General features: G+C 45.4%; 2 protein-coding genes across 3 annotated transcripts in view; one reads left to right on the top strand and one right to left on the bottom strand.

Moving 5' to 3' along the window:
- The window catches only part of SRGAP2 (SLIT-ROBO Rho GTPase activating protein 2), a 488,054-nt gene extending 483,443 nt beyond the window's left edge, over nucleotides 1-4,611 (bottom strand). Inside the window, exons 1-2 of the mRNA XM_069238579.1 lie at nucleotides 4,490-4,611; nucleotides 147-568 (exon numbers count right to left, since the gene is read on the bottom strand). Of these exons, the coding sequence (XP_069094680.1) occupies nucleotides 147-213 (67 nt within the window). The 5' untranslated portion in view covers nucleotides 214-568; nucleotides 4,490-4,611. The remainder of the gene's footprint in view (nucleotides 1-146; nucleotides 569-4,489) is intronic.
- Nucleotides 4,612-5,541: 930 nt separating this feature from the next.
- Nucleotides 5,542-26,727, top strand: part of FAM72A (family with sequence similarity 72 member A) — a 59,990-nt gene continuing 38,804 nt past the window's right edge. Inside the window, exons 1-3 of one of the 2 annotated variants that reach the window (XM_069238578.1) lie at nucleotides 5,606-5,658; nucleotides 11,889-12,028; nucleotides 13,376-13,541. In XM_069238578.1, the coding sequence (XP_069094679.1) occupies nucleotides 13,390-13,541 (152 nt within the window). In that variant the 5' untranslated portion in view covers nucleotides 5,606-5,658; nucleotides 11,889-12,028; nucleotides 13,376-13,389. Of the gene's footprint in view, nucleotides 5,659-11,888; nucleotides 12,029-13,375; nucleotides 13,542-26,727 lie in introns of both variants that reach the window. The other variant, XM_069238577.1, reaches the window with a different exon arrangement.

The following is a 26,727-nucleotide window of genomic DNA, read 5'->3' as shown; positions in this document are numbered from 1 at the left end:
AAGTAGTGCCACCCGCCAGCAAGCTTCTGTATAGGGGCAATACAGTGGTATCCTACATAGGGCGTCTTTCAATGCCCAGAGCTGAGGCTGACCCCGACCTCGGGAATCACGCGAAGGTAACGACCAGCATAACCCGGGGTGCCTACCTTTGACTTGGGCGTCATACTCTGCCAGGATTTCCTTGTCCTTCTTAAACCTGGCTGGAGACGTCATGTTTACAGCGTTGGAAGAAAAGGCAATCCGTTTTCTGACGATGCCCTCCAAAAGCAGGCAAAGGCGGTGAAAAAAAAAGAAGAAAAAAAACACACTCCGAGGCGGCGATCCTGGGTGTTTCCCTTGGTTTTATCTCCCCCAGATGGAGCTGTCAGAGCAGGGGGCTTGCAGAGAACAACGCAGCTGTTCACAGGGCTGGAGGCAGACAGCGCTCCTCTGCGCAAGAGCCGGGATCCCTCCTCCAGCACCCTACCCCGATCACTGCTCGTGCCCCTCAGAGGGGGGACCCCACCGCAGCCGCATCGTCAGTCCGCTCCACGGTGAGGTGCAGGGGCGCAGTCCGGTGCAGAGGAAGCTGCAAGAAAAAAAGAAAAAAAATAAATAAATGTCTCAGCAGGGCTCCCCCTCCGTATGAAACAAAGAAAAGTGGCATTCGCTAAAAGTGTTTGGTTTAAGGGTTATTAGGGTGCAATAAAGCGGCATAAAACTGCAGCACAGCACGCAGCGCCAAGAAGTGTCTACCACACACGGAAAACAGTGGTGTACCATTCACAAGAGGAAAAATAAATGCACAATTACAATTGGTCGTAAAAGTGCATTCCAATACACACGCATAACTAACAACAGTTCGTTTTGTCCAAAAAAGAACAAAAAAACATGAAATTGCAGAGGTGCTATTTTTTTAAATCAATCAGACGCACTCGTATTGTACAAAAATAGTGCTACGAGGTTATTGCAAGATAACAATTGCAGCTTCCTGGACCACGTAGATTGCCATCTTAACCCACCAGCAGGGGAAAAGGGGTCGCCATTCTTGGCAGTAAACAGCCCAAAACGAACTGCAAAGGGGTGGAGCACATCTAAAGAAAAGAAAGGGAAAAAAACACCCAAGTACACCTGGGGGCGGGTTCCCGGGAACCCCCACTATTTTCACACATGCATTCACACTTCAATCTTTTGTGTTCAACATATATTTTATTTATTCCCTTATGAGTTTATAGAGCACATCTGATACAGATGAGGGCGTCATAGCGCTAGCAACAGCCACATGCTGCGCGGAAACGGTCCTAACAGCAATTTTAAAGAGCCTAAAGCCAGGGCTTTAAATATTTCTTAAATGGCCGAAGTTCCTAGATACATGCAGCCCGTGACTGGCGCCTCTGTAACTAAAATCTTGAAAACAAGATGCATTGTCTTTCGCACAAGAAAGGCCAGAGCTAAAAATACACGAAAACAATTCACGTGCAACACCCAAGCCAGGAATCCGGCACATGTTCTGCCGGCACTTGGACAGAGCGCAGCACAAACGGGGGCATAGAGGCCAGATTCTTTTCGCAAAACGTGGCGTTTAATGGTTTAGCAGTTTCAGCCCATCACTGCCCCTCAAAAACATCAAAGTTGGTCTGAAGCCAGAGCGAGGAAGCCCCTCAGCTGAGCCCCGAGCGGCTCCCAGCATGGGCACAGAGCCAACTTTCTACTTTTTCAATTCTCTTTTTTTTCTGTTTTTGTTGCACGCTTCTCCCTGGCAGGGGAGCGAGGAGAGGGGGAGGTGCTGGGCTTGTAAATCCACACTCACTGCGAGTCACTGGGCCTCAGACATCAAAGAGTAAGTGGTGTGGTCAGAGGCAGGAAATGGACATTAAGGGGACAGAAAGAGCTTGGAGTGCCTTTCTAAAAACACAATGACGGACTGTGCAGTTTAGCAACCCATGGGCGAGAAGAGCTCGCCGAGGCTGGTCCGCGTGAGGTCAACGGGGCAGCGCGGGGGCCCCTCGGGCCCGCTTTCATATATTATTGTAAAGGGTGCTGAGCGCAGGCTCGTACCAAGGCAGCGCTCTCGGGATGGGAGGCACCCAGCTTACAATTGCTTGGAGGGACAGTGTCACTGTATGTAACACAGGGAATTGCGCTGCTGAAAGGAAAAGTAGCAACACTTCAAAACGACACCACTTACACCTCCATGCCCCGCCTCTCACAACAGCAGCAGCCTTCCCCGGGACAACCCCCCTGCCTGCCATGGGTGCATTGCCATCTGCATTCAAACAAACATACAGAAGCGCAGTGCTCATTTAATGAGTAACTCACTCAGTTGTAGCATGTGGCTGCCGCCCTTGACACACAGAGCTCGAACACTCCTGCAGCCATTTCACGCTGACATGCACACTCCTTCAGCTCTTTAGACACACCACTTGCACTCTCCTACAGTCCTTTACAAGCACAATTGCACATCCATTTACATTCACAATTGATCAGACGTTTATTCATATACAAGGAGACCACTATAGCCCTGTACACACAAGTGTGTACACTCATACAGCCCTTTGCACACCTTTGTGAGCCCACGCATGAACATTCCTTCAGCCCTTCACAAACACATACACACACAAACACCTTTACTCAAGGACATGCAGTTCTGCATTCTCACACATGCGCAGCCCTTACACACTGAAACGTGTACCCTACAACTATTTGCTCACAATCATGTACACCCATGCAGCCTTTTCCCCGTAGGCAGCTATCCACCGACCGCCCTTAGTTTGCCCACGTTCCTCTTTCTCGCTAGCAGCTTTTCTCTCCTACAGTTCTTAATCCTTTTTCTGTAAAGCCCCAATCCCTGCCCTCCCACACCCTTCATTCCCGGAGCCCCATCTCCCACATACTGGCTTCCTGCTCCGCGCATCCATCAATCCTGTACCATCCACATCCATCATCCCTTCCCCTCCCCCCACACATCATTCAATCCCTGCCTCGGCATTCCTTCACACATGGCTTCTTAAGCAGCAGCAGGCTGTACGGGACCCCTCTGCAGAGCCCCCTCTACGGGAATTAGGTACCCCTCTAAACTGCTCCCCAATTCAGGAGTAACTGACAGCGTACATTCTCTCACATAGCACGATGTCAATCTAGGGATCTAAACAGCAACAAAAGAGATGTACCACAGTTCTTAGACAGGATCAGCCGGTGGACACCATATATATGCAAGAATGGCACGTATAGTCCCCGAGGCTCAGGATTCGCCGTTTCTCATTTACACCTCACTGACGCACTATGGAGGTACACGTACCAACAAGCTGCGTGACTGTAAATTAACGTTTTCGCATAAGGCCCTCTGGTAACTATGTTTCTCATACTGTATATGCTGTGATCTCTTCCTATGTGGCGCTTAGTCCCACACCAGAACAGACTGCGCGAGCACCACACTGGTCTGTGCATGTTACACGCAGTGTCGCCTGTAGCAGGCATCCTTTTGGTTACAACAATGCGCCAGCTTGCATTGTATGTGCAGCGCACACGCCTCAATTGTTGCTCCCCTTCTTTTTGTAAGTTAGGCTCCTGTGCGTAGGCTACTCTACAGCTCTTTCCCTGAATTCCCCACGCAAAGCACAGTAAAAGTGCACACCACTACGTGCTGTATAGATTGCATACAAACACCCTCACTGTTTAACTGGCAGTATGCTACAATCACCACCCTCTGCTGCAGGAGGCGTGTACAAAACCCCTTGGTCGCGCTGCATACGGCTAATTGCTATACTCAATATACACATAACACACTTTTTATAATGTCCTTCCCAAATTTCAGATTGCGTTTTCCACGGTAGATGCAGCACAATGATTGTGTTGCACTCTCGGTACAAACCATGTGCAGCTGACCCCCACCCCCTGTCCCCTCTTGTATGTTGCATGCAGTTATGGTGCACACCCCGCACTGAACACATCACGGCTCACACAGACGTTCAACGTAATTCCCATTACCGAGAGTGCTTAATTCCTCACCGTTATTTCGTCCCTGTACACATTATACGCAGCCCCGACGCACTGTCCAGTCCTCTCTTCTATGCCCCTTCTATAGTATCATTCAAGTAAGCAAAACGAGCTCCACTAGTAGCCGCATAATTCGCATACATGCTCACTATTTTCCGGTTAAACACGGAATTGTGCAAGTAGCCCTGAATGGAATCCTCTCTTCCTCCCTAATCACGCGCAGTCTCCAGCACACCGCACTGAGCTACCGCCTCCTTGCCATGCACTCTTATCAACCTCCTTTCACCACCCTTCACCGATACCCAATGCACGGTGGAGTCCTTCTCACATTACACGCAGCACACTGTGCAAACCCCTCGCTAGGTACCAACATGCAGTCAGTCTCAAGCGCACTGAACTGTATCCTCACCCTTTTCTCAATGCACATTACATGTCCACTATACGCCGCACAAGTACTCAGTCCCCCGTCCACCGCAAAGAAAGCACTCAGTCGCATTACATGAATGCCCTGTACCTTGCTCTCCTCCCGGTTTCTGGCTCCTCCTGGCCTCCCTTCTCACTTTACCTCAACTTGGTCTTCACCCAGAAAAGAGATTTCCAAACTTCTATTTTTTTCCCCCACTCCCAAATCAGGGACACTTTGTCACCGCCCATTTCATCCTTTCTGACCAATAGAGACAACCTCTCCACGTTAGTGACACTCCCTATGGCCATTCTTGGAAGAGGGCGTGATCTTGTTCCTTGTAAAATCTCCAATTGAAAACGGAGGAAGTCCGCAGGCATGTTTGAGGCGGTGTGGCCAAATGAAGGGCGGTACCTGAGAAGGGAGGACTGGCAGTTTTTTAGGACCAATCAGGAGGACGAAGGCGCGGCATGCCGATGACAATGGGGGGCTCCCTACACAGCGGCGGGTGGAACCTAGTAATTTATCCCGAAGGCCTCGGAAACCAAAAAGTGGCATGTACATTGAAAAGGCTGCCATGATCGAACAGTATCTGATCCTTTTGAATTAACCGATAACAAATGTCGAAATAGTATTATTTAGCAAACAACGAGCACACATTTTCAAAATCAACCTCTACTGCATATATATGTTGGCTATTTTTAAAGCCGTACATGGATTTTTAACACTAGTTGACGTTTTTGATTTATGCTATTTCTTTCAGATTAGTGGCATTTTTGGAGTAGCTCAAGGACACATGCCGCACGCCCAAATTGGACGCAATAACTTCACAGCCCTAATCCTGACTTCGCCATATCAAACATTTTAAACTATTATAAGGCGATGTTTTGAATGAGCGTTTACAACAAACATACTTCAACATCTTTGAATGGTCCAAACCAACACCATAAGTGAGACAAGTCTCTAAATACATTTCACGTTGCATCGAATTCAATCTATTATGTGGTATTTTCTTTAGTTACTGTTTTGCTTCATGCTTAAAATTCCCGTTCCAAGATGGTTGTCATATTCAATCCAGGACCTAGAGTCCTCTTTTTATATCTACGGCCCTTTCCTTGTGTTATAATATATGACTACAAAACAATAGGAGGGGCGGGCCAATGAGGCGGTGGCGCGCGCTGCCGCAGTCCGCCAATGAGCGTACTGAAATGTAGATTCAAACTAACCGGAAAAGAAGGTAGCAAGGGTGAGATTAGATTGACACTGACAGATGTGAAGAGGTGTGTATAGTGTGCAGAGCGATGTCTATAGTGTATAGTGTGCAGAGTATATGTGATTTCGAAGGATCGTTTATGAAAAAGTGAGAGGCCTTCACGTTTGTGAAGATGTGTGTGCAACAGTTTTTGAGAAATATACCTATACAATTATAGTGATTTGAGGAGTGTGTGCGAAGGGGCACGGGTAAATAAGTGAAGAGTAAGCGGTGGGTATCCTAGGAGGAGCGCATTGCAGCGTAGTGGCCCGTGCCGAGTGTAATAAATATCACAGTGTCCTGGATGTGCTTTCAATAGTAGGTGGCTTTTTTGGCATAGAGTTTTACCAGCATGATATGGGACCACTTGGCTGCTATGGTGTGTGAAAAGAAAGTAGTGATATATGTTAACGGGACGAAAGGCGACGATGGCAGGTGTGAGAAGAAACGGAAGTAGAAACACGTCTCAGGGACGTTAAGGAGAGGCACTGGCAGATGTCACCGAGAGGTTGAGTTTGGAAAAAGTATTAGAAAAGGACCGTTGCTAGATAAGGAAGAGATGATAAAAGGTTGACATGTGAAGGGACCCAAAAGAAGATGAATACTCTGACGTGTGGGGCAGAAAGAAGAAACGTTTACAGATGCGAAGGGTTAGAGGGGACCAGCTGTTCAGATGCTTGCACAGGAGGAGGAGAATTTGGGTGGGGGGGCATGAAGAATGGTGGGTGGGAAGAAAAGTAATCCAAAAGAGTGTAGCGAGAACCACTGGCAGATGTGAGGAACGTGGAAAGAAAAAGTAGCGTACAAGTGCGAGGAGTGTGGCGACAGAAAGAGTTTATTGAGGAAAGTGAAGAGACAAAGGAGACTGCCAGAAGTGAGAGTGCATGGACGTAACAGAAGCATGTCTGACAGATGTGAGCAGTGAGGGGAGGTGATCGATAACAGGTAGGTTTGGGGAGTCAGGTTATGCTAACAGGTGTGGTGAGCATGCACTGTATGCAAGGATTGTGGGGAGAAGAGTGACTGAATTGAAAAGTGGAGGGAGAGGAGACACATTTGGGGAGTCTAGAAGGGAAATATTGGTTATGGGTAGCATTGGCCTAGCAAAAGTGCCATAGGGCCTAAAGTAAACAAAACACACTGCCCTTGGTGGGGTAGTAAAAGATAGTCATATTTATGGTGTAGTGGGCCCTTCCGACCCAGGGTCCCCTGGCCACTTCTCCTGATGCAGATGTGAGCTACTCTCATTTGCGTGAAGAATGTGGCGAGGGAAACTGAAAGATGTGAGAAATGTGGTCAGAGAGGTAGGTAAATGGGTGTGTGCAGTATTCGAAGACTGAGGATTGGGATTCAAGATATTGCTATGAAAGTGGGGGTAGGAAAAGGACACTGATATGGCTGTGGCGTTTGTGAAAAACAGAGGAGCACCGATAGGTATGAAGGTGTGGCAGAAAAAAGTCTGGCTGATGAAAGGCGAGTCGGGACATCTGTGGGCAAATGATTAGAGGTGGGTGAGAATGGCTAGGGAAAATGGTATGCCCTTTGCTAAGGAATGGAAACTTACAAAAGTTAGGTGTATGTGTGACGAGTGTCGGGGAGAGGAGAAGGATATTCTGGGAAGTGACCTTGAGTGGAAGGTTATTTAGAACTTCTAGCATTACGTCCTGATTGTGGCAGCACAACACCCCACAACAGGCTACCAGTGAGGGTAGTGATGGCAGTGTGCATGGGTCAAAGTAGGCAGCAAAACAGACTTTTTCGGAGGGAGATCATGGACCTGCAACTGGTTTATCACATAGCTCTTCAAACCTCACTGTTGCTATAAGCGCTATGAATACCAGGTATTACTCTTACCAGTAAATATTCAATTTACTGACATTGGAAGAACGGAAGGCAGAGTGGCCTTGCCAGCTGCAGCCTTTGATTTGGGAGAACCGGAATGAAATGATGGCAATGATTTGGGACTGGCATAGGTGGGGAGTCCCAGGCAGTAGGGTGACCTGATGGCAAAGGGTAGATGGGCCTTAGAAGACTCAGAAGCTTAGCAGGGAGGCCGGCTAGTTAGTTTGGTCAGGGTCACTGCAAGGGAGAAGTTAAGAGGACCATATGTGAGAATCAAGGGCATGAAGTGAGGAGACCTTTGGGAGACAGCATGGTCACGAGGCAGAAACAAGTCAAGCCGGTGGCGCAGCAAGTGAAAAGCCTGATGGACTCTATAGGGGAGGTCTCAGAGAGGCCAAAGCTAAAGTAATGCAAATGGCAGGGATGGTATAAGAGAGGCCAAAGGTGCAATCACTAAGAGGCATTGGTAATCAGAAAAGAGTGGAATAGATGGACACACTGGAGGACTGAGGGGTTACTTAAAAAAAAAAAAAATATGAATTGAAGGGCTATAGTTACTCCGAGCGGTTTTGCACTGCTCTTGTCCTCCTCCAGTACTCTTCAGCAATACTTTCCCCAGAAGTGCTATATAAGTTCGTAATAGCCTGCCTGGAAACATTTATCATCATTGCGGAGAAGCTATATAAAGCTGGTGCACAGCCTACCTGTAAAATGTATTGCTAAATGCTCCCTATCCTCAATTTACACGTTTTACGCACTGGCACTTTTTATTCTGTTTTAAGACACACTGCTTGCACACCTCTGTTTTAAGACACGTTTGAATTTTTTTGTGCTGAAACGTTAATCTTTTTTTTGTTTTTTGGTCTAGTGGGCAAGCGCTTTGACCTGTTATGAGTACTGTGGGCTTTTAACCATGCCCACCTCATGCCCATCACTTTCACTCGTTCGCAGGCTTGCCTTTCAAAAATCACTGGTGCCAGATTTGAAACGTGCAGTGCTGTTGTTGTCACTAGTTGCCCCTACCAGTGGGGGATACATTTGCTTATTAAGGCTTGTTTCATTACTGGAATCTGGGCTTTCTTAACCTATTCTCCTCCTTTGCTTCTCTTCCATAATGTCTCCTCCTGAGTCATCATTTCCATCTCTCCTTTGCCACACAAGTCTTCACTTCTTCCGTTTAGTTCCTCCCTCACCGTCTCGCTTTTCCTATCTCCGCCCAAGCCAAACCTTTTCTCTCACCTTCTCTTCCCGCCTTCATTCTTCCACTTCGTTTCTCCTCCTATGAACCACCGTAGTTGCCTTTTCCCACTCCTCTGCAATTTCAGTCCCATCAAGCATTCTGTACCCGTAGCGCCCTTCCTTCTGCCTCGCATTCTCCGAGCACCCCAGCCCTCTTTCTGTTCTCGCGTCCCCTCCACCCATTTTTTGTGCACCCTTTGACTACAATCAACACCTTCTATCCCTCTCTCTTTTTCTCAGTTACTTATTTCCTCTGTACCTCATTTCTAGCGTTCTCCTTTCCTGAGTCACTAATACAAAATAGACTACACTAAAGACTGCATTAGTGCCAATTTCCTTTCTTCGCCCCATTACCTATTCTCCTTTCTCTCTCTGTGCCCTCTTTGAGCTCCTAGTCATGATTTCTGCTCCTCTTCCAGAGTCTGCAAAACAAAAACTTATTTCAGCCCAGTAGAATCTCATCTTCCCTTGCCACTCTTTCCCTCTCCCTGATTCATCGCTCTTTTCCTCCCCTTACCCTACCTTCTTCTTGCTCCTCCTCTTCCTCCACCCTCCTCTTGCTCCTCTTCCTCTCCTTCCCCCACCGCTCTCTGACATAACCACCACACCAAGGCTTTTGTCTGTTTTTAGGTCGAGCGCACAAGCACTTTGACCTGTTGTATGGATTCTTTGGATTTAACCATGCCCACCTCACGTCCATCACTTTGATTCTTTCCTAGGCTTGCCTTTCAGAGATTACCTGATGTCATTGGTAAATTCTTTACGTTTGTCCCACCTTGAGGCTGTTTTTATCACGCCTTGCAGATTGCCCCCTTACATGGATTATTGCACCATTGCTTATATACTTCAACGTGGGCAAACTGTTTCTTTTGTCTCTCCACTTCGTGCTGCGTGGCGGCCATGGTGCTCACAACGCCAACAGGCACAGCAGCTTGAACTCGATTGGCAGTATTGGATCACTGGTCATATTGTTCACAGTTACCTAATCAGAGTCATTTCTTGTGGCTCTCCCCTTAAAAACTTGAAATTGGTAAATGTTTTATGTAAAACAGAAATCCTCAAAGCGAAAGTGGCTGTCTCAGCACTGCGGAAGAGCCGATACTACAATATTCAATGCACTCAGGAAACCCGTCCCAAAATGCTTTGAAATAATTCTTTTTCAAAACATTTCTGCTCTTATCTTAGCCTGAGGCGCTCTTAGGAAAATGTGACCACCACCAAAACATTCACCAGACTAGGTTAGTGGGCACCCCAAAATAATAACCCCTCCCGCCATTCAGTGTCTCTTTAACCTTTCTCATGGCTGGAAATTTTGTTTTACAGCTAACAGTAGGTTGTGTTTTAAGGGTCTTCTTTCAAATATCGTTGACAGAGGCCTGTAGGCCTTGACTATGTATATTGCACTACACCCTCTAGGGGCTAAGTATATTAAATATATGGTTGCACTCAATTACTTTCTGCCTTTTTTGTGGTTATGCCCTCTAGTTACATGACCATGTTTTGAATAAATGGCATTTTCATTGTGGTGTCCTAGGGGCTGTTGTAAGCATTACAGTCATATCAACATATTAAAATATTTGTTGCATGGAAACCTGTCCCATAATGCTTTGCAGGGCATTACTTTTACAAAACATTTTTGCTCATAACTCAGCCTGTGGTGGTCCTAGGACAATGGGACCACCTTCAGAACGTTCACCACAACATGCTCTTTCTGTCTACATCTCTGGGTCCCCACACTGTGTTGGTGGGGACTACAAAATAATAACCCCTACCACCATTCATTATCTTTTCAAGCTTTTTCATGGCTCAAACTATTTTTTTAGTGTTTGGAAAACATTTGTTTTATGGGCCTGTGTATCATTGTAATAGTTCTGCTACTTCTGAAAATGTGTAATGTACTATGTCCTCTAGGGGCTACATATATAGTTACACTGCATTACTTTCTCCCATTCTTTTTTCATGTGGTTATGCTTTCCAAATGCTGTTTTTATTGTGGTGTCCTCTAGGGGCTGTTCTGAGCATTGCAGTTAACATACTTTGAGAATTGCGGCACGAAAACTCACTAAATAATGCTTAGACAGGGCATTACTTTTACAAAATCTTTTTTGCTCATAACTCAGCCCGTGGTGGTCCTAGGACAATGGGACCACCTTTAAAATGCTCTTTCTGTCTACATCATCTCTGGGTCCCCACAAATAATAACCGCTCCCACCACTAAGTGTCTTTAAAGCTTTCTCATGGCTGCAACTTTTGTTTTACAGCCGGGAGAAGTTGTCTTTAAAGGCCTTGTCTGTAATAGCATTGCAGTAGGCCTGCTAGCCCTAATAACACCCTCTAGGGTCTAAGTATATGGTTAGACTGCATTACTTTCTCCTGTATTTTTTTTATGGGCTTATCCCCTCTTGGGGCTAACAATATGGTTACATGACCATGTTTCTTACAAATTATAGTTTTGTTATGGTGTCTTGTAGGGGCTGTTTTGTGCATTACAGTCTAATGCCAAACATGTATTTCTGATAAAGGTTTATATGATAATTGTATATGTTTTAATAATCTCTCTTTATTACAATTATGACCCTAATTCAGGCCAATTTAACATCCTTATTACTCTATGACTTTTTGAACGCTGTTGATATGTTTGTGTGACCCTTCTAGTTTATTTCTCTCGTTACTCTTCCGTGGCTGTCTTGTGTCTTTTTTGGGGGAATTGTGTTAGCCAGCCAGCAACTCTGATGGTGGGGTGGTAAAAGTGGTATTTCATTGGAATTAGCATGGCAGATTTAAATTAGGACGCCAAATGGCAACCTTTTCATTTTTTGCTGCAAATATTGGAAGAAGATAAATGGAAGTGCTTTAGTTATATGCAGGGCCACTAGAACTAATGGCAGGAAAAGACAAAATCATGTTCTCCAATTTGTGGGAAGAAAAGTCCAATTATGGATTTACAATGCCAATAGCTCTAACTCAAGCAAATTTGGGACCTATTGTTTGCAAATGATTGTTAAATCTGCAACATGTTCTTCTTATCATATAAATATTTTAATTAACTGCTTAATAAAGTACAAATACATATCTATGTAAGAAAGAACTGTGGAAAATGCACCGTCGGGTATGTGTTTCAATGGGTGGACAGTAGTGACATGCCCATTGCTTAATTTGTGCTTGTTTCCGGTGCAGGGCACCAGCACTTATTTTTGAGGGCTGGCACTTATTTTTCTGCCTCAAGCAGTTACTGCGAGCAAAAGAGACAGATGGAAAAGACGGAGGAAGAAAAAACAAAAAAGAGTAACAATTGGAGAAATCGGAAAGCTGCAAGAGTGAGTTGAATGGGCAAGGAGTGCCTGTAAATGGTTTAAAGCGGCACGAGGTGGCTTCGCGATTACGCTGCCTCGGTATTCCGTGTTCGCACTTTTAATTGCAGCAGCCGCGTGTTAAAGAGAAGGGCTTTGGGCACCTGCACGTTTTGATTTACAAATTAATCACTACAGAGGTCAATGGCACTCTCATTTTTCCCATTTCCATTTACTGTCCTGGCTTTGGCATTTCACCCACCTCCTTCATTCTGACGATGCGAACTTCCCATACGCACACGAAATATTCAGATGTCCCCCATGTGAAGTTTGTTTTCTTAGTAAGATGCACCTGTACCCCGGCTAAGCTATTATGAGCATGTGCAGTCTCACACCTTGACACCAACGGCCTCTGCGCTACGATTTTCTTTGCCGTGATAGAGGCCACACATACAGGTGTCGTTTTAAATTCAAAATAAAGATAATTTAGGTAAAACTAGGCCGCATTCTAGAAGGATATTACTTGGGCAGTATTGGCGATAGAGGTCTGTTCTTGGACGATTTCTAACGCACCCTTTTGGGCTTCTTCATACAGACGGGCTGAAGGCGATAGGGTCCAGGCTCAGTCCCGCTGTTTTACTAGCTATGCTTAGTGCAGGTCATTTCAGCTCCTCTGGAGACGCATAATCTGTGTGCATGGGAATTGAGGAGCATGCAGAGAAGTGGCTAGCACAAGATCACACAATGTAATCAATCGAGGGGAGCCAAGATTACAACAACACAGGCCTTCTGGTTACACAAGCCACATTTTAACTAGGCGACCTCACGGCCTTTTAATTTCTAGAACGGTTGGTACAATATCTTCTGCGAGGAGGGGCTATCTCTTTGGGAAGGATGTCGCAGCCCCTCACATCTATCATCCAGCTCGTCTTTACTTGTCACTGCTCCAAACTTGTTATGTGTGAGGTATGGTATGGCAGAGAGCCCTAAGCTAGACAGAGACAAGCTTTTAGCCCCTCTCCAAATTAGATTAGAAAGTCGTGTCGCTGCAATTATTTCAAGTGAGCTCATGCTTTGGCCTTGGATATTGTTCCTTACTGTAACAGCAAGATAGCTCAGTGTGTTACCCGCATGCTACTGACATCAGTGATGGGGCAAAGGTTCGTTTTCCGAATAGATAGAAAATAGTTATTAGTCTGTCTTCCAAATCAGTTATAAATTCGTGTTGCTGCAATAATTTCAAGTTACAAGCATAATACAGATTTGATTTAAGATGCTTCGAAGTTACAGTCAAAAATTGTAAATGCAACATTATTTGTCACTTCTCACGGATTAAGTCGAAGGACTTCCCTCATTCAGAGTCTGCTTTCCTAGGCAATCCGTGGACCATGTCTGGTGAGAGCGGCAGCTTTAAGAACAAACTTGTCTCCATCCTGTACTGCGGGTTTTGTCACCAAGTGCTCAGCTGCAGGGGCATGAAGGCCGTGCTGCTGGCAGACACGGAGAGAGACTTCTATTCCACAGATATCCCTCCACACAAGTAAGTGGAAAGTGTACACCTGTTGTACGGTAAATGCAGTTATATAGTGCTTACTACTTCTAACGAGGCGTTGACGTGCTTTTTTGGTGGTTAGTAGGCTGTTCAGGGGATAGCTAGGTGTAGTGGATCAACATATTTTCTGTTAGGATTTACACACGTAGAAGAAATTAATGGTTTAGTCTTGTGTTTTCTAAGAAGCACCATTGCATGCATTAACTCTAGGGTCTTGTCGGGGAAACTAATCGCGTTTAGAGTGGTTAGGTAGAAGATCACACATGTAGATGAGTAATTAATTAAACAGGAACGACTGGAAAAGGTTAATGCATGTAATAGCTTGCGTGAGCATGGAAATGTAAAGTTAGGTGAGCATATTAGTGTTTGCTTATAAAATATATTCTAGAGGAGGGTCATATATATATATATATATATGTGTGTGTGTGTATAAGTGTGTGTGTTATATATATATATATATATATATATATATTCTAGAGGAGGGTCATATATATATGGTTAGAAAGGCGTTGTAATTAGCTTGCTTCGCTTAATGATGGGTCGGGCATGCGGCGAAAGCGGATGGGAAGTGAACAAACTCCACAGGCTGATGTCAGGCTGCTTTTCATGCAGAGGCTTTGGGAGGGGCGATGCTTGTTACATGCAGGAAGGTGCATTGCTTAATTTGAGCTTGGGGGTCCAGCGGCACTTATTTTTAATGACTGGCCCTTATTTTTGAGCATCAGACATTGTCCGTGAGAAAGAGAAGAAAAAAACACAAAGTAGAAAAAAAGTAGGAAGAGCAAGACGGAAATAATGTCACAAAGGTTCAGGAGCCTGTAAGAGTGAGATAAAAGGAAAGAGAGTGTCCAGTGGTAGATTAAAGCGGCATGAGGGAGATTCAAGTCTACGACCCCTTGGTATTCCGTGCACCATCATCTAATTGCACCGGCTGCGCGTTTCAGAGCAGAGCTTCGAGCATGGGCACTCTCATTCTATTATGAATTAAAGAAGGTGCTTTATATTGCAGCATCTTGGGTAGTCAGTTTGGCTGGTGATGGTATTGAGGCCCATCCTTTGACTGATAATTTGAATGATTACGGTTAGACCTATTTCTCTTGACTTAATACTCCTCTTCTTTCTAATACAGGCTGTGATCAAGTTAGCTCATTCACTCTGATGAAGCTGAACATGGCTTTGGCTGAAATTATCTTGAAAAGGTTGATACAACCGGTGATTAAATTGTTCAATTCGCTGCAGGCTTAATTTAGCTAGAGGCTTCTGCAAAAAATGGTAAAAGAAAATGTATCTGGCATCCCCTAAATTGGGAATCAAGGTGTGACATGAGAAGTGGAGTGGAATCGCGAGGGGCATAGATGAGAAGAGTGGAGCCTGAGAATTATTTTACAGAATTATTTTTTAAAAACTCTGCCCAAAAAATTGGCAACAAGGATAAATGTTATAGTAAATCTGTTCTGACTTACTTAAGTGGTCACAAACAGGCTGCGTTTGAAAATATCCTACAGGGTTGAAGCAATTGCAGCTGACATCTTTGTGGGCTTACAATATTTTAAGGGGATAACTCTGTTGGTTAATGTACTTGTTTCAAAGATCTATGTTTTGTATAGTCACAGTTTTGACTTGTAAAGTAGCATAGACGATTAATGTGCCTAATTCAGGGCACAACGTGCATCATGCAGATCACAGATTTGTATTTTATGTAGATAGCTTACTAGGTTACTACTTTTGATACAGAGATCCTTTTATTTGTAGTTCATAAGTTACAATCCTAATATAGCACAGTGAGCTATGAACCTGAAATGAAGGAGACACATGCAAACTGCAAAGCAAAGGTTTATAACCTTATTGCCTTTTCTCAATCTTTCATTCTAATGTTGCTAAGAAGTGTTGCTTTATATAGTATTAACATCTTCTTAGTTCAGATAACCACAATCACCTGTTTTGTTTTAAATCCTGACTTTGTGCTTCTTCAGACCAAGCACTCCTATCTTGTGTAGCATTTTCTGTACAGTTATATAAACATGTGTGATTCATTGTCTCTGTATAATGTGTGTGTTTGATGTAAAGCACCATACATTGGGATAAGTATGACTATACAGTAAGCTAAATAAAAGACAAAATAGTAAGTGATATTTAAATCTTAATTTGTGTAATTACTCAAATAGACTGATGCATCTGACTTTCTTACAGTGCATGCATATCTCTTATATTCAGGGATCGAACAAATTCCAAACCTGCCTCCAAATCACAGTTTCTTGTCAGCACTTGTGAGACATTAACAAGCTGAGTTCCTTTGATTACCTCCATTACATTGGCATCTAGGTTTTAGACTCAAGATAGCACCCAGCCAGGATGAGAGTCCAACAAAAGCAGGACATATGGCCCTTTAGATGAGGGCTTTGTGTTGGGCCAGTTGATAATGAAAATAAGAGCACCCCATCACCCCTCTCATTCTCTGTAGGGTGCTGCTCTGAACAGAAAGCAAGCAACATTCAGGTGCTGCTGAAAGTGTCAGAAAATTATACTGGGACATTCAATTTGTTTTTGTTTTTTTACTGAGGGCAGTCTGGATTCTGCTCAGTAATGGATGCCGGATCCAGGACCCGGCTGGATTCCCCTCACTACCTGCGCTGCAGTTTTATTGTCACCCAAAGGCATTTTTGTAGATATTAATATTTAGCTTTGACATGCATTCTGACCATTAACATTTTCCTTTAATGCTATCCAAATTATATAACCAGGATTTGATGATTACACTATATCGTAACAATTACTGTGGTTGGAAGTACAGCTTGAAAAACATCCAACTTGGATCCAGATAAGAAACTGGGAGTGTTTTATGGTATAACACCAAGTGTCCTTGAATGGAAGCTCTGGCTTATACAGGGCATGTCCCTGAATATAAGAACCACAGTATAAATAGGACACATTATCCAGCACAAACAACTGAAAATAAAACATCGACAAGTAAGTTAGTCTAGATTTTCAATATCTAGCTCCACGTGTATCTACCTACGCGGTACATACATCTTCAAGGTACATAGAGTGAGGAATACTAACTACATTCTTCCCTATTTGCAGTTACCTTTTGATATTTTATCCCTTGCTATTCTGTCCTCAACATTCCTGTATCACAATATTGCTGGTGTTGATATTCAGTAGTACAATCCTTATACAGGCAGTCTACTTGGGATTGTTAGAAGCATGGGGGTGTGAGTTATCTTCCACATGTCCAGCTCATCACAAAAGCACAAGAAGAGATTCACATACAAGGTGAACTCTAAAGATCTATTTCTTTCTTACTTGTATGTTCTAGCTCAGTTAATCTACCTGCTGGATTGTGTTGGATTGTTCCCCAGGGACTGTCCCTGTCTAGTGCGGTCTGTTGCTGCTTCTGTTGTGACAGAGCTTGGAGTTAAGTGTGGGTTGTAACACTTCAAGCTGCAGTTCTGCCACTAATAAACATATTTATTAAGCTACTTCATCCGATGTAGACTGTAAGCGCAGTCTATTGCTCATTTTGTGAAATCCTGCTGAATCTCAGACATCAGTAGGTCATTATGAAATGAAACATGTGCCTCTTTCATTCTGATATCTTCTCATACTTTGTGGAGGTTTTCCTCGTATTTCTCGCACTGCAATCTGAATGGTTTAGAGGCATTTTTTGGGGAGCTCATTTTGTGGTTGAAAGGTGCTCTATTAGCAGTGCCTAGGCCTGAAGTCATACACAGCAGCGTACACCTCTCACATTGGCAGCGGGTGCCAATCACCCCTTCTGCTGGTGATAGTGAAGCTCACACTCAATCCCTATTTGATCCCTGGACACTTTTCTGAGATGACTACTGGAGAGCTAATTGTGAGCCTAAAGTGGTGGCGGTTTTATGGGGAACCTACTTGGGGCGTTTAAAATACCACAACAAGTGGAGAGAGGGTACAACCGGCCACAGATTAAGCTATGCGTACAGTCTGAGCACTGGGAAAGGATGGAAGGATTATGACCAACGCTTTCAGAGTGAATTGTTGGTCGTAGTTCAGTCCCTATTGGGTTGTCTAGATTTCCAAATGCAACCCAACTTGCCCACTAATTGGGTACTTAGTGGGCCTTAATGTGTATCCCTCTTATTCTGAAAGCCTTACACATCCTATCTTTCACATAAACTAAAGGCAGGCCTGTTAGTCTTTAAAGGTTAGTCATATACACATGCATAATAAGGAGTCATTGAATATTTTGCAGTGTTCCATAAAAGGATTGTCCAAAGGGTGGCCTTGTCAACTTACACTGCAGCAGATCTAAAGGCCCAGGCAACACAGCTGGACCTAATTCAACGAGGAATACTGGCAATGAATCTGAAGGACTGGTCTAAAGATACCAACTACATTTTAATAATCCTGAATATATATACAGCAACCCAGCAGCTTCAGAAAAATCTAAAATGGGACCACAACACAGCCACATTTATATTAACTGGCGACTTAAATGCAAACCTGTAGGCCTAAAAAACATATTATTCCCAAAAAATGTTGGGGTTGCATAACTAGTGGTCCAGTGCATCAATCTCCTTACATAAACCTATAACTGAAATAAGATGCACTGTTCCAAAAGAAAGGACTCAATTCCACCAATTAGGGTAGGGGGTCTTTTCAGTCACCACATGCATTAGCCTTACAGGAACAGGAGCCCTCACTCACCATTGGGTGACATGCTTCATCATCGGCCATGCTTCACGTCAGGCCGGCACTGCAATGCCTGACGGGCCCTACTAGAGGGCTCTTTGCCGGAGATCTTTTTAAAGAAAAACATGCTAGTAGTGAGTGGATGTGAGAGGGGCTGGGGAAACTGCTAAAACTGGCTAAAGGCCCCCAAGAAAACTATCTTTAGTACAACCTGGCACCCCTGCCAAGGTAAAAAACAAAAAAGTGGGGAAGTACAGAAAGCAGTGATCTGGTTCCCTACTAACAACTAAATGTATATATACCACTCCAATTAGAGATTTAGATATTATGGAACTGTGTGTGTGTCTTTTCCCTACACTACAGAACTGCTGGTTATGGTCAACATGTTTCTCGCCTAATAAAGTCACACAGATCAGGTGGCGATTTTTCAAGACCTGTTTGTTGTGTCTAACCCTCACTAAGAGAGTAAAAAAACTCTACTCTTATTGCCTATGTAAGAACTGAAAACTTACATTGGAATTATAAACTTCTTATTCTAGAGACCCTCCTAGGTCAGGTACATGGGCCCCTTGTGGAATGCATGGATGCCAGCCGCTCTTCTAACAAAACAATTTAACTGAAGAGCGCAGTGCCATGGTCATTTGACCTACCCCTTTGTCCAAGCTCCCCGGGGAGGGTTAGGCACAACAAACCGGTCCTGAAGAATCGCCACCTGATCAGTGTGTTGCTGGTGGCAACCAGGCGGTGTCGGCAGTCTGACCGTGACGGCTCCGCCACGGTCACAATGTGGAAGCAGGACCGCTACCTTGGCTGTGGTCCGACCTCCACCGCATCCCTGGCGGTCTCATGACCTTGACAAAGCGGGCACTGAGCTGCAGGAAAGCTGCTCTGCGATCTTTGACAAAGCAGGCGGCGAGTTGCAGGGTTGCCCTTGTGTGATCCTTGAAAAGCAGGTGGCGTACTGCAGGGGAGCCGCTCTGTGATCCTTGCTAAGTGGATAGGGGCTGCAAGGAATCCGCTGTGCAATCCTTGATAAAGTGTGTGTGGGAGGGTGAGCTGTAGGGAAGCCACTCTGCGATTCTTGACAAGTGTGCTGCAGGGAAGCCGCTCTGGGTTTTTGATAAGGGCAAGCAGCAAGTTTCAAGGAGGCTTCTCGGGGTTCTTTAATGCCCCAAAGGCCCTTAGTAGAACTGGAGACAGGTCAGCCAGCCCTTGGAGTCACTCTGGGGTTAGCTGTTGATTCTCGGGCTTCAGGGCAGAGATCAGCAGGGCATCACAATGAAGCAGTGCAGCAGTTGCTGAGAACAGTCAGTCCTGGCAAGGTGGCGATCCTGGCACACATTAGTCTTTGCTCAAGCAGGTTTCTTCAGTTCAGAAGTGTGCTGACTTAAGGGGTCAGAGGCAAAGCACTTATACTGAAAAGTGCCTTTGATGTGGGGGATCACTTCAGAAGGTTTCTGTGAAGTGCACAGGCCCTCCTTCTAGCTCAGTCCCGGCTCCAGACTATCAATGGGAGGTAATCAGCCTCTCTGTGGGGGCTCTGGCCACTACCCTTTTGAAATGTAAATGGGAGCCCTTCCCAACCTCCTCCCCAGGAAGACCCATCAGTATGCCGATGCAATTGAGTTCCTGTGTTGTTGGTATCTGCAGGGAATGCATGCACAAGTAGCTGCCACCTAGCCCAGGTCAGATGTGTATTGGAGATAGGCTGTAGGCACACAGGGCAGTGAGAGCAGAGAAATGTCTACTTTCTAAACATGACATTTTTAAAATAGTGATAATAAATACAACTTTACTTCTAAAGAGGATTTATCATTACCGTTCCAATGATACAAAATATGAAGCAACTACTCCTTTCTGACTAGGAATTACAGATGAACAGTATTTTAAGGAATTCTTAATGCCGGCCTATGATAGGGCAGGCTTCACAGTAATGAAAAACCACTTTCGAAGTTTTTCATTACCAGGACATGTAAAACTTAAAAGTACCTGCCTTTCAGGTATATGGCACCCTGCCTGTTGGGCTACCCGGGGCCTACATTTGGGGTAACATATATGTAAGAAAAGCAGAGTTTAAGGCTTGGCAAGAGGTTTTGAATGCCATGTCCAGGTAGCAGTGAAATTGTACACACAGGCTCTGCCATGGCAGGCCTGAGATGTTTACAGGGCTATTTAAGTGGGTGGCACATTCATTGGTGCAGGTCCACTAGCAGCATTTAGTTACCCGGCCCTAGGTCTGATCTGTGAGGAGTAGTGTGGACATGTTTAGAATGGTAGTGAGAAATCCTGTTACTGGTGTAGGTGGACTTTACAGTACTATTTTGGAAATGCCACTTTTAGAAAGTGGGCATTTCTCCGTGCTTTATAACTCTAGTGCTTTGCAGCCTGGCTGCAATCCATGTCTGGGGCAGAGTACAGCTCCAGTGGTGCATACTTTCCGGACAGCCATCGCACAGGAGGGGCTGGGTGTGACAGAAAAGGCATCTTCATACTTCCTGGGCTCGGGAGAGGGAGGATCATTCACACCTTACATGTGAATAGGCTGTGTCCTTCCCTCACACAAGGGCTGGTTACCCCCTACTGATGTTTGGAGACAGAGCTGGATAAAAAGGGTGTTGTGCTTCACTTGAAAGGGTCCCTTTGAAGATAGCCCATTAACAAAGGCATTTTTTTGTATAAGTGCATTGTACAAGTATGATTCTTAGAGGATTTTGGGAAGTGGGACTGAACCTCTGTCAGAGTGACTGCTGGACTGCACAAAGGACTCATCTGGACTGCTCGTCTGGGTTGCAATGCTACTTGCTGCTGCTGGGTGGCATAAAGGACTCCCTTGGATTGCTTTTCTGCTTATTGCCCTGAGGCCAGCTTTTCCCTGACTCTGCCTGCCAAAGCACTGCAGTGCTGCCAGGAAAGACTGCCATCTGGACTACTGGAGTTTGTGCTGGTCTGCCTGGTGCTCACTGCGTGTGCCCCCTTTCTCCCTACCCCCCAAGTGTTCTCCCAGGGCTGGTTGGTTTGTCTCGTGTCTGCCAAATCAGTGCATGGCTGACCTTGCTTTGAGTGCCTGCTTGCAGTTTATTGTACCGCTTTAACCACCCCTACATTACTTCTGAGGAGGGCGCGCCGGATTATCAAATGGAGAAGCAAGTGAGGCTCTTTTGCCCTGTGCCTCTGGCCGTGTGTCTGAGTCCTCACTGACTGGTGCCTAGCCGGTCGGAACCTCCGGTTACTACTAGCACAGTCACGCTCTTCCTCCCACCAAAAAAGAAAAGGGGAGACATAACCAGCGATTCCGAAGTCCTGGCCGCCAAGGAGTATTATGGCTGATTGTCCAGTTCTCGAGAACATCCTTCACTGCGGCCCCCTTTCCCTTCAGTGAGCGGGTGGGCCAAGAGCACGGCCAGGCCAAAGGGAATCTCCCCCACGGCCCGTGCAGTTGAGTGTTGTGCCTTGCGGCCCATGTGGATTGACACACAGGGATCAACAGAGACCCCATGAGTAAGCTGAAGGCTGGCTCCTCTCCCAACCATGCATAGACTGCCCTTGTGTTGACCCAAGTGGTCCTGGCTCTTCACCATGTTGGGGATCGTAAGTCATACTAATGTGAAGCCCCTAATAAGCGTGTATGGATTTGTCCACATTCATTCCAGAGGGGCTCATCTTTCCACTAGACTCACTAAGATTACCGTAGCTCCACTAAGAGTAGTTTCCTCTAGTGTTCTTGTTCTGACTGGCTTATGGTGAATTTTTGGTGATTTAGGTGCTACAGTGATGCTTCATGATTGATGTATTACTCTTTTGGCTGATCTGTTACTCTTGTGCCCTGATGTAATTTGTTTCTGAAGTTTGCATTCTGAGATGTGCACAGTAATGGTGACTCATGTGCTTTAAAGTCATAACCTGGTGCATTTCATGCCATACGTTTTTACTGATATCATAATGTACATCGTTTTGGTACTTGCACTGTCAGGAGGACGAGAATTATTTCAGTGACTACCTAATCTGCACAGTCTTTATGATTCATGTCATTTTGGTCTATGTTTTGTATAGAATATATAATATTTTTATATAGTCCTGTGTGGAGCCTCTTTTGTGGTGTATTTATTGTGTTGCTAGTGTGAGTGTGCTGTGCAAATGCTTTACACGTGACCTTTGGGGATAAGCCTGACTGCTTTGTGCCAAGCTACTAGGTTGTGAGCACAGGTTCTCTTCAATGTGTAACTGACTTGCCCTGAGTAGAGTGGTGGGTTCTGCCTGCCTGAGGTTCGTACCCTAGCCAACCAGAAACCCAATTTCTAACACATGAATGATACGGAGTTGTGGTTTATCCTGCGGAGGTGTGCGTGTCAATTTCGCATTTAGTTGCCTCTTGTAATTAGTAGTTCATTTAGAGGCTGTTTACATCTGATATGGTCACTCTCCATCAAGTAGACAGCCTGAGACCACAGTGGTGTGGCATATGGCAGAACACGGCACCCAGATGATGCCAAAAGTGTGGTCACTGCTCACTTGCACAAGTGAGGTTAATGACCAGGGAAACCAGGACTAATCCTCCACTTAGTTCATTCATGCCCTAAATGGTAATCATGCCAGGTTGGCAAAGGAATATTCTCGGGGCGCATCACTTTGAATTAGGAGTATTGATGCTACGTATGACACTAGGGATATTGATGACTCTAGTGATGACTCTAGTGGTGACGTATTCTGGATACATCTGGTATGCTTCATTGTTCGGAGATGTCATTGGTACTGCGAGTAAGGATTCAATCGAGCAGTGTGGGCTGCAGGCTTTGCCCACATAAATATGAACATCATTAAACAGACGGTAGTTCACAAAAAAACAGTTTCAAGGTGACACCTAAGAATGGTAAGTTTTGGTTGTTTCTGCCAGGTGTCTGGAAGGAAATTCCAGCTATTGGTAGCCTGGGCTGGAGAATGGCATCTTGTATGGTGTCTCTTTCTTACACTCATTTTATAGCAGATAGGCAGCGTGACCATTTGAGCATAAAAGAAAACCGTGCTCTCATGGCTGGTTGCGGACATAAAGATTACGCTGGTTTTGCGGGTCTTATTGCTTTTGGTTTGCACCAATGGGCTAAGTGAGAGCTTTTCTACTAGCAGAGCAACCAAAGGTTCCTTTCGGACTCCATGAAGCTCTCCCAGTCTCTAGTGGCGAAACGCGAGAGCGCCTTTCAAAATTCCAGCCTCAGTAATTCGATATCAGGGCATGTCTTACTAATGAAACGGCCCCTCCAGGTCATGCCTCACTGATGCAGGAAGTGGCCCCTGCAGAACATGTCTTTACTGGCACATGAGGTGGCCCCTCAAGGATATATCTCACTGACACATGAAGCGGGCCCTCTAGGACATGTCACTGGCACATGATGTAGCATCTTCAGTGCAAGCCTCATTAACACATGATGCCATTCCTCTGGTGCATGTTTTATTGACACATAAGTAAAGCCCGTCGGATCTTGTCTCACTGACTATGATGCATACCCTCAAGGACATGCCTCACTGGCACATGATGCAGCCCTTCCAAGACACCTTTCACTGACACATGAAGTGGCTGCTCTAGGACATGTGTCACTGAGACATGAAGTGGCCCCTCTAATAAATGTCTAACACATGAAGCAGCCCCTCTAGGACATGTCTCACTGACACAAGATGCAGCTTCTTCAGTGCATGCCTCACTAACACGATGCTGCGCCCCTGGTGCATGTTTTATTGACACACAAATACAGTCCTTCGGTTCATGTCTCACTGACGCATGAATCGGCCCCTCTAGGACATGTCTCACTGACACAAGATGCAGCTTCTTCAGTGCATACCTCACTAACACGATGCTGCGTCTTTGGTGCATTTTTTATTGACCTATAAATAAAGCCAGTTGGGTCATCTTTCACTGACACATGATCTGCCCTTCCAGGACATGTCTCACTAACGCAGGAAGCGGTCCCTCTAGGACATGTCTCACTGACACAAGATGCACCCTCTATGACATATCTCACTGACACAAGATGCAGCCCCTCTATGACATGTCTCACTGACACAAGATGCAGACTCTCTGACATGTCTCACTGACACAAGATGCAGCCCTTCCAGTACATATGTCACTGACACACGATGCAGCCCTTCCAGGACATGTTTCAATAACACATGAAGCGGCCCCTCTAGGACATGGCTCACTGGCACATGAAGCAGCCCCTCTAGCACGTCTCACTGACACAAGATGCATCTTCAGTGCATGCCGCAGCTCTGATGTGTGTTTTATTGACACATAAATACAGTCCATCTGTTTGTCTCACTGATGCATGAAGCGGCCCCTCTAGGACATGTCTCACTGACACATGAAGCGTCCCCTCTAGGACATGTCTCACTGACACATGAAGCGGCCCCTCTAGGACATGTCTCACTGACACAAGATGAAGCTTCTCCAGTGCATGCCTCACTAACACTAACGTGATGCCCCCAAAGATGCCTCTTTGACACATGATACTGCCTCTCTATGTAGTGTGACCAGGTTTTTATAAACAAAAAAAATGGGGCAAACCTAAAGACTGGAGTAAACTTCGTCACCTAAAGACAGGACTGAACTTCGTCACCTTCCCAGAAGTCGAATACCCCAATGACATCCATAGAGACTAAACGGGTGCAATATCTAAATCTAGCAAAAAGGCTAAATGTAATGAACCAAAACGTTTTTCAGAGGTGTGCACCTCATCGTTCCATTTAAAAAACGAAAGAACTGCTCACATTCATTCTGATACTGTGTGCATTCTGGGACTTATAATCCTGTTTCTCTAATGGTATAAAAGGAAAGTAAATGGAAAAAACAGCACCTGTAAGCTTCAATTTGCATTCTGTAAGGAGGAGCTGGAGGTAGTGGAGAGATGAGGTTAACCCTAAATCCCCGTGGCCTGACTGAGATGCCTCCTGCTCCCCCCTGATCACTGCCCCCCCCGAATGCCTGAGAACCAAAGCTGCTCTGTGTGGACCTAACTCTGCCATTCACAACATTACCGTGGACATTTTTAAGTGGGATGAAATAACTGGGGGAGAAGTTCTCTCAAAGGGGCGTGGCTGATGTCATTGAGGCTGTGGCTTAAAATCACCTTACCTAAAATCTGTGCTTAGCATAGTGTGCCACTCAAATGAAATTTTGCTGCTTTTTCTGTCATTGCATCCAGACGTATAATTGAACTAGTCACATGACGCCTACAACAAGCCAGGACTATTGGCTTTGTCAATGGTTGTTAGCTGCATAAAATAAATAAACCGCAATAATGGCTTCATTGTGTATAATGTCGAACATGCTTCAGTTCTAAAATGATGAGACTGTGAAAGAACTATAACAAGTCTCTTTTGAAGTTACCTCAAACCCTCCCAGATGAGCAAGAGACCATCTCCCGCCTTCTGGCCATTACTGGCTTGACCCATGCTCCCCTCGCCCTTTACCTGTGACATAAGTAAGGGGAGACATTACTGGGATTCAAACGACTGCAGTTTGTTGAATTGTACATCACAAGCATAAACATCTCATTCTGGTTGCAAGATCAATTCACACATAATGTTTTCCTATGCCTTTTCAGTTTATCCTGTGGTTCTCTTGTCATGTTGCTAGTCGCCAGTGTTCGAGCACAGGCTTTCCTCCCGATGGCCCTTAGTCAACGTTTCTGCAGCTAGGCTACCCTTGCTACCAATCGAAGTGGGCAGCCACTTGGCCTTTCCAGGGCCGCAAGTGCTGTGTCTGCACGCTGCTAACCCTGGTTGACCTCTGTTTGCTCCCTTGTATTCCAAGGACACTGCCTAAGCAGCTCTTGTTCTTTAGGCTAATCTGCTCTCTGTTGTGTTCTCTCTACATTCTTCAAGTGGTTACCTGACCACAGGCAGCTCCCCCTTTTCCTACTGCTCTATAGGAAACCTAAGTGCTTTAATGCCCGACTATGTTTAATAGGAACATATCCTTGCCCGCCCGTCAAGTGGACGCCGTTTGATTCATAGAACTCTGCCGTTCTGACGTTAATGAACGAGCGCCTCATGAAACCCCCGTAGTTAGCCCTACATACTTTGGCCATGGATATGTTCATTTTCCTCTTGGATCTTTTAACTGCCCTATGATCCTTGGTCCTCTTCACTCTACTCTCGCTATTATCTCGGACCCCACCAGGTGTATTACCAAGGCGCCCAGCCTGCCTTCCCGCTGCAGGGCTTTCTGCAGGGAGGGAAGAAGCTGGGCCCATCTCATCCCTGGCCATCCTAGCCATGAGACAGCTATGCCTCGCGACCCCAGTCCCCTGCAGTTCTTCCACTCTGCCCACTGTTGCACCCGTGAGACGTAGGAATGGGCCACAATCCATATTCAGCGCTCATCACCGGTGGAGCCTGTTGTAGACAAAAAGAACAAGAGGGTGTGGCGTTAGGACTTAGGAGCCCGCAGGTCGTATGTAACCCATAAATGGGCCTGATGCCCAGCGGCCCATTATTTTTATCTGATCCT

This window comes from Pleurodeles waltl, chromosome 6 (genome assembly GCF_031143425.1).
Source record: "Pleurodeles waltl isolate 20211129_DDA chromosome 6, aPleWal1.hap1.20221129, whole genome shotgun sequence".
Lineage (NCBI taxonomy): Eukaryota > Metazoa > Chordata > Amphibia > Caudata > Salamandridae > Pleurodeles > Pleurodeles waltl.
The sequence above is the reverse complement of the archived record's forward strand: the minus strand, read 5'-3'. Positions and strand labels throughout refer to the sequence as shown.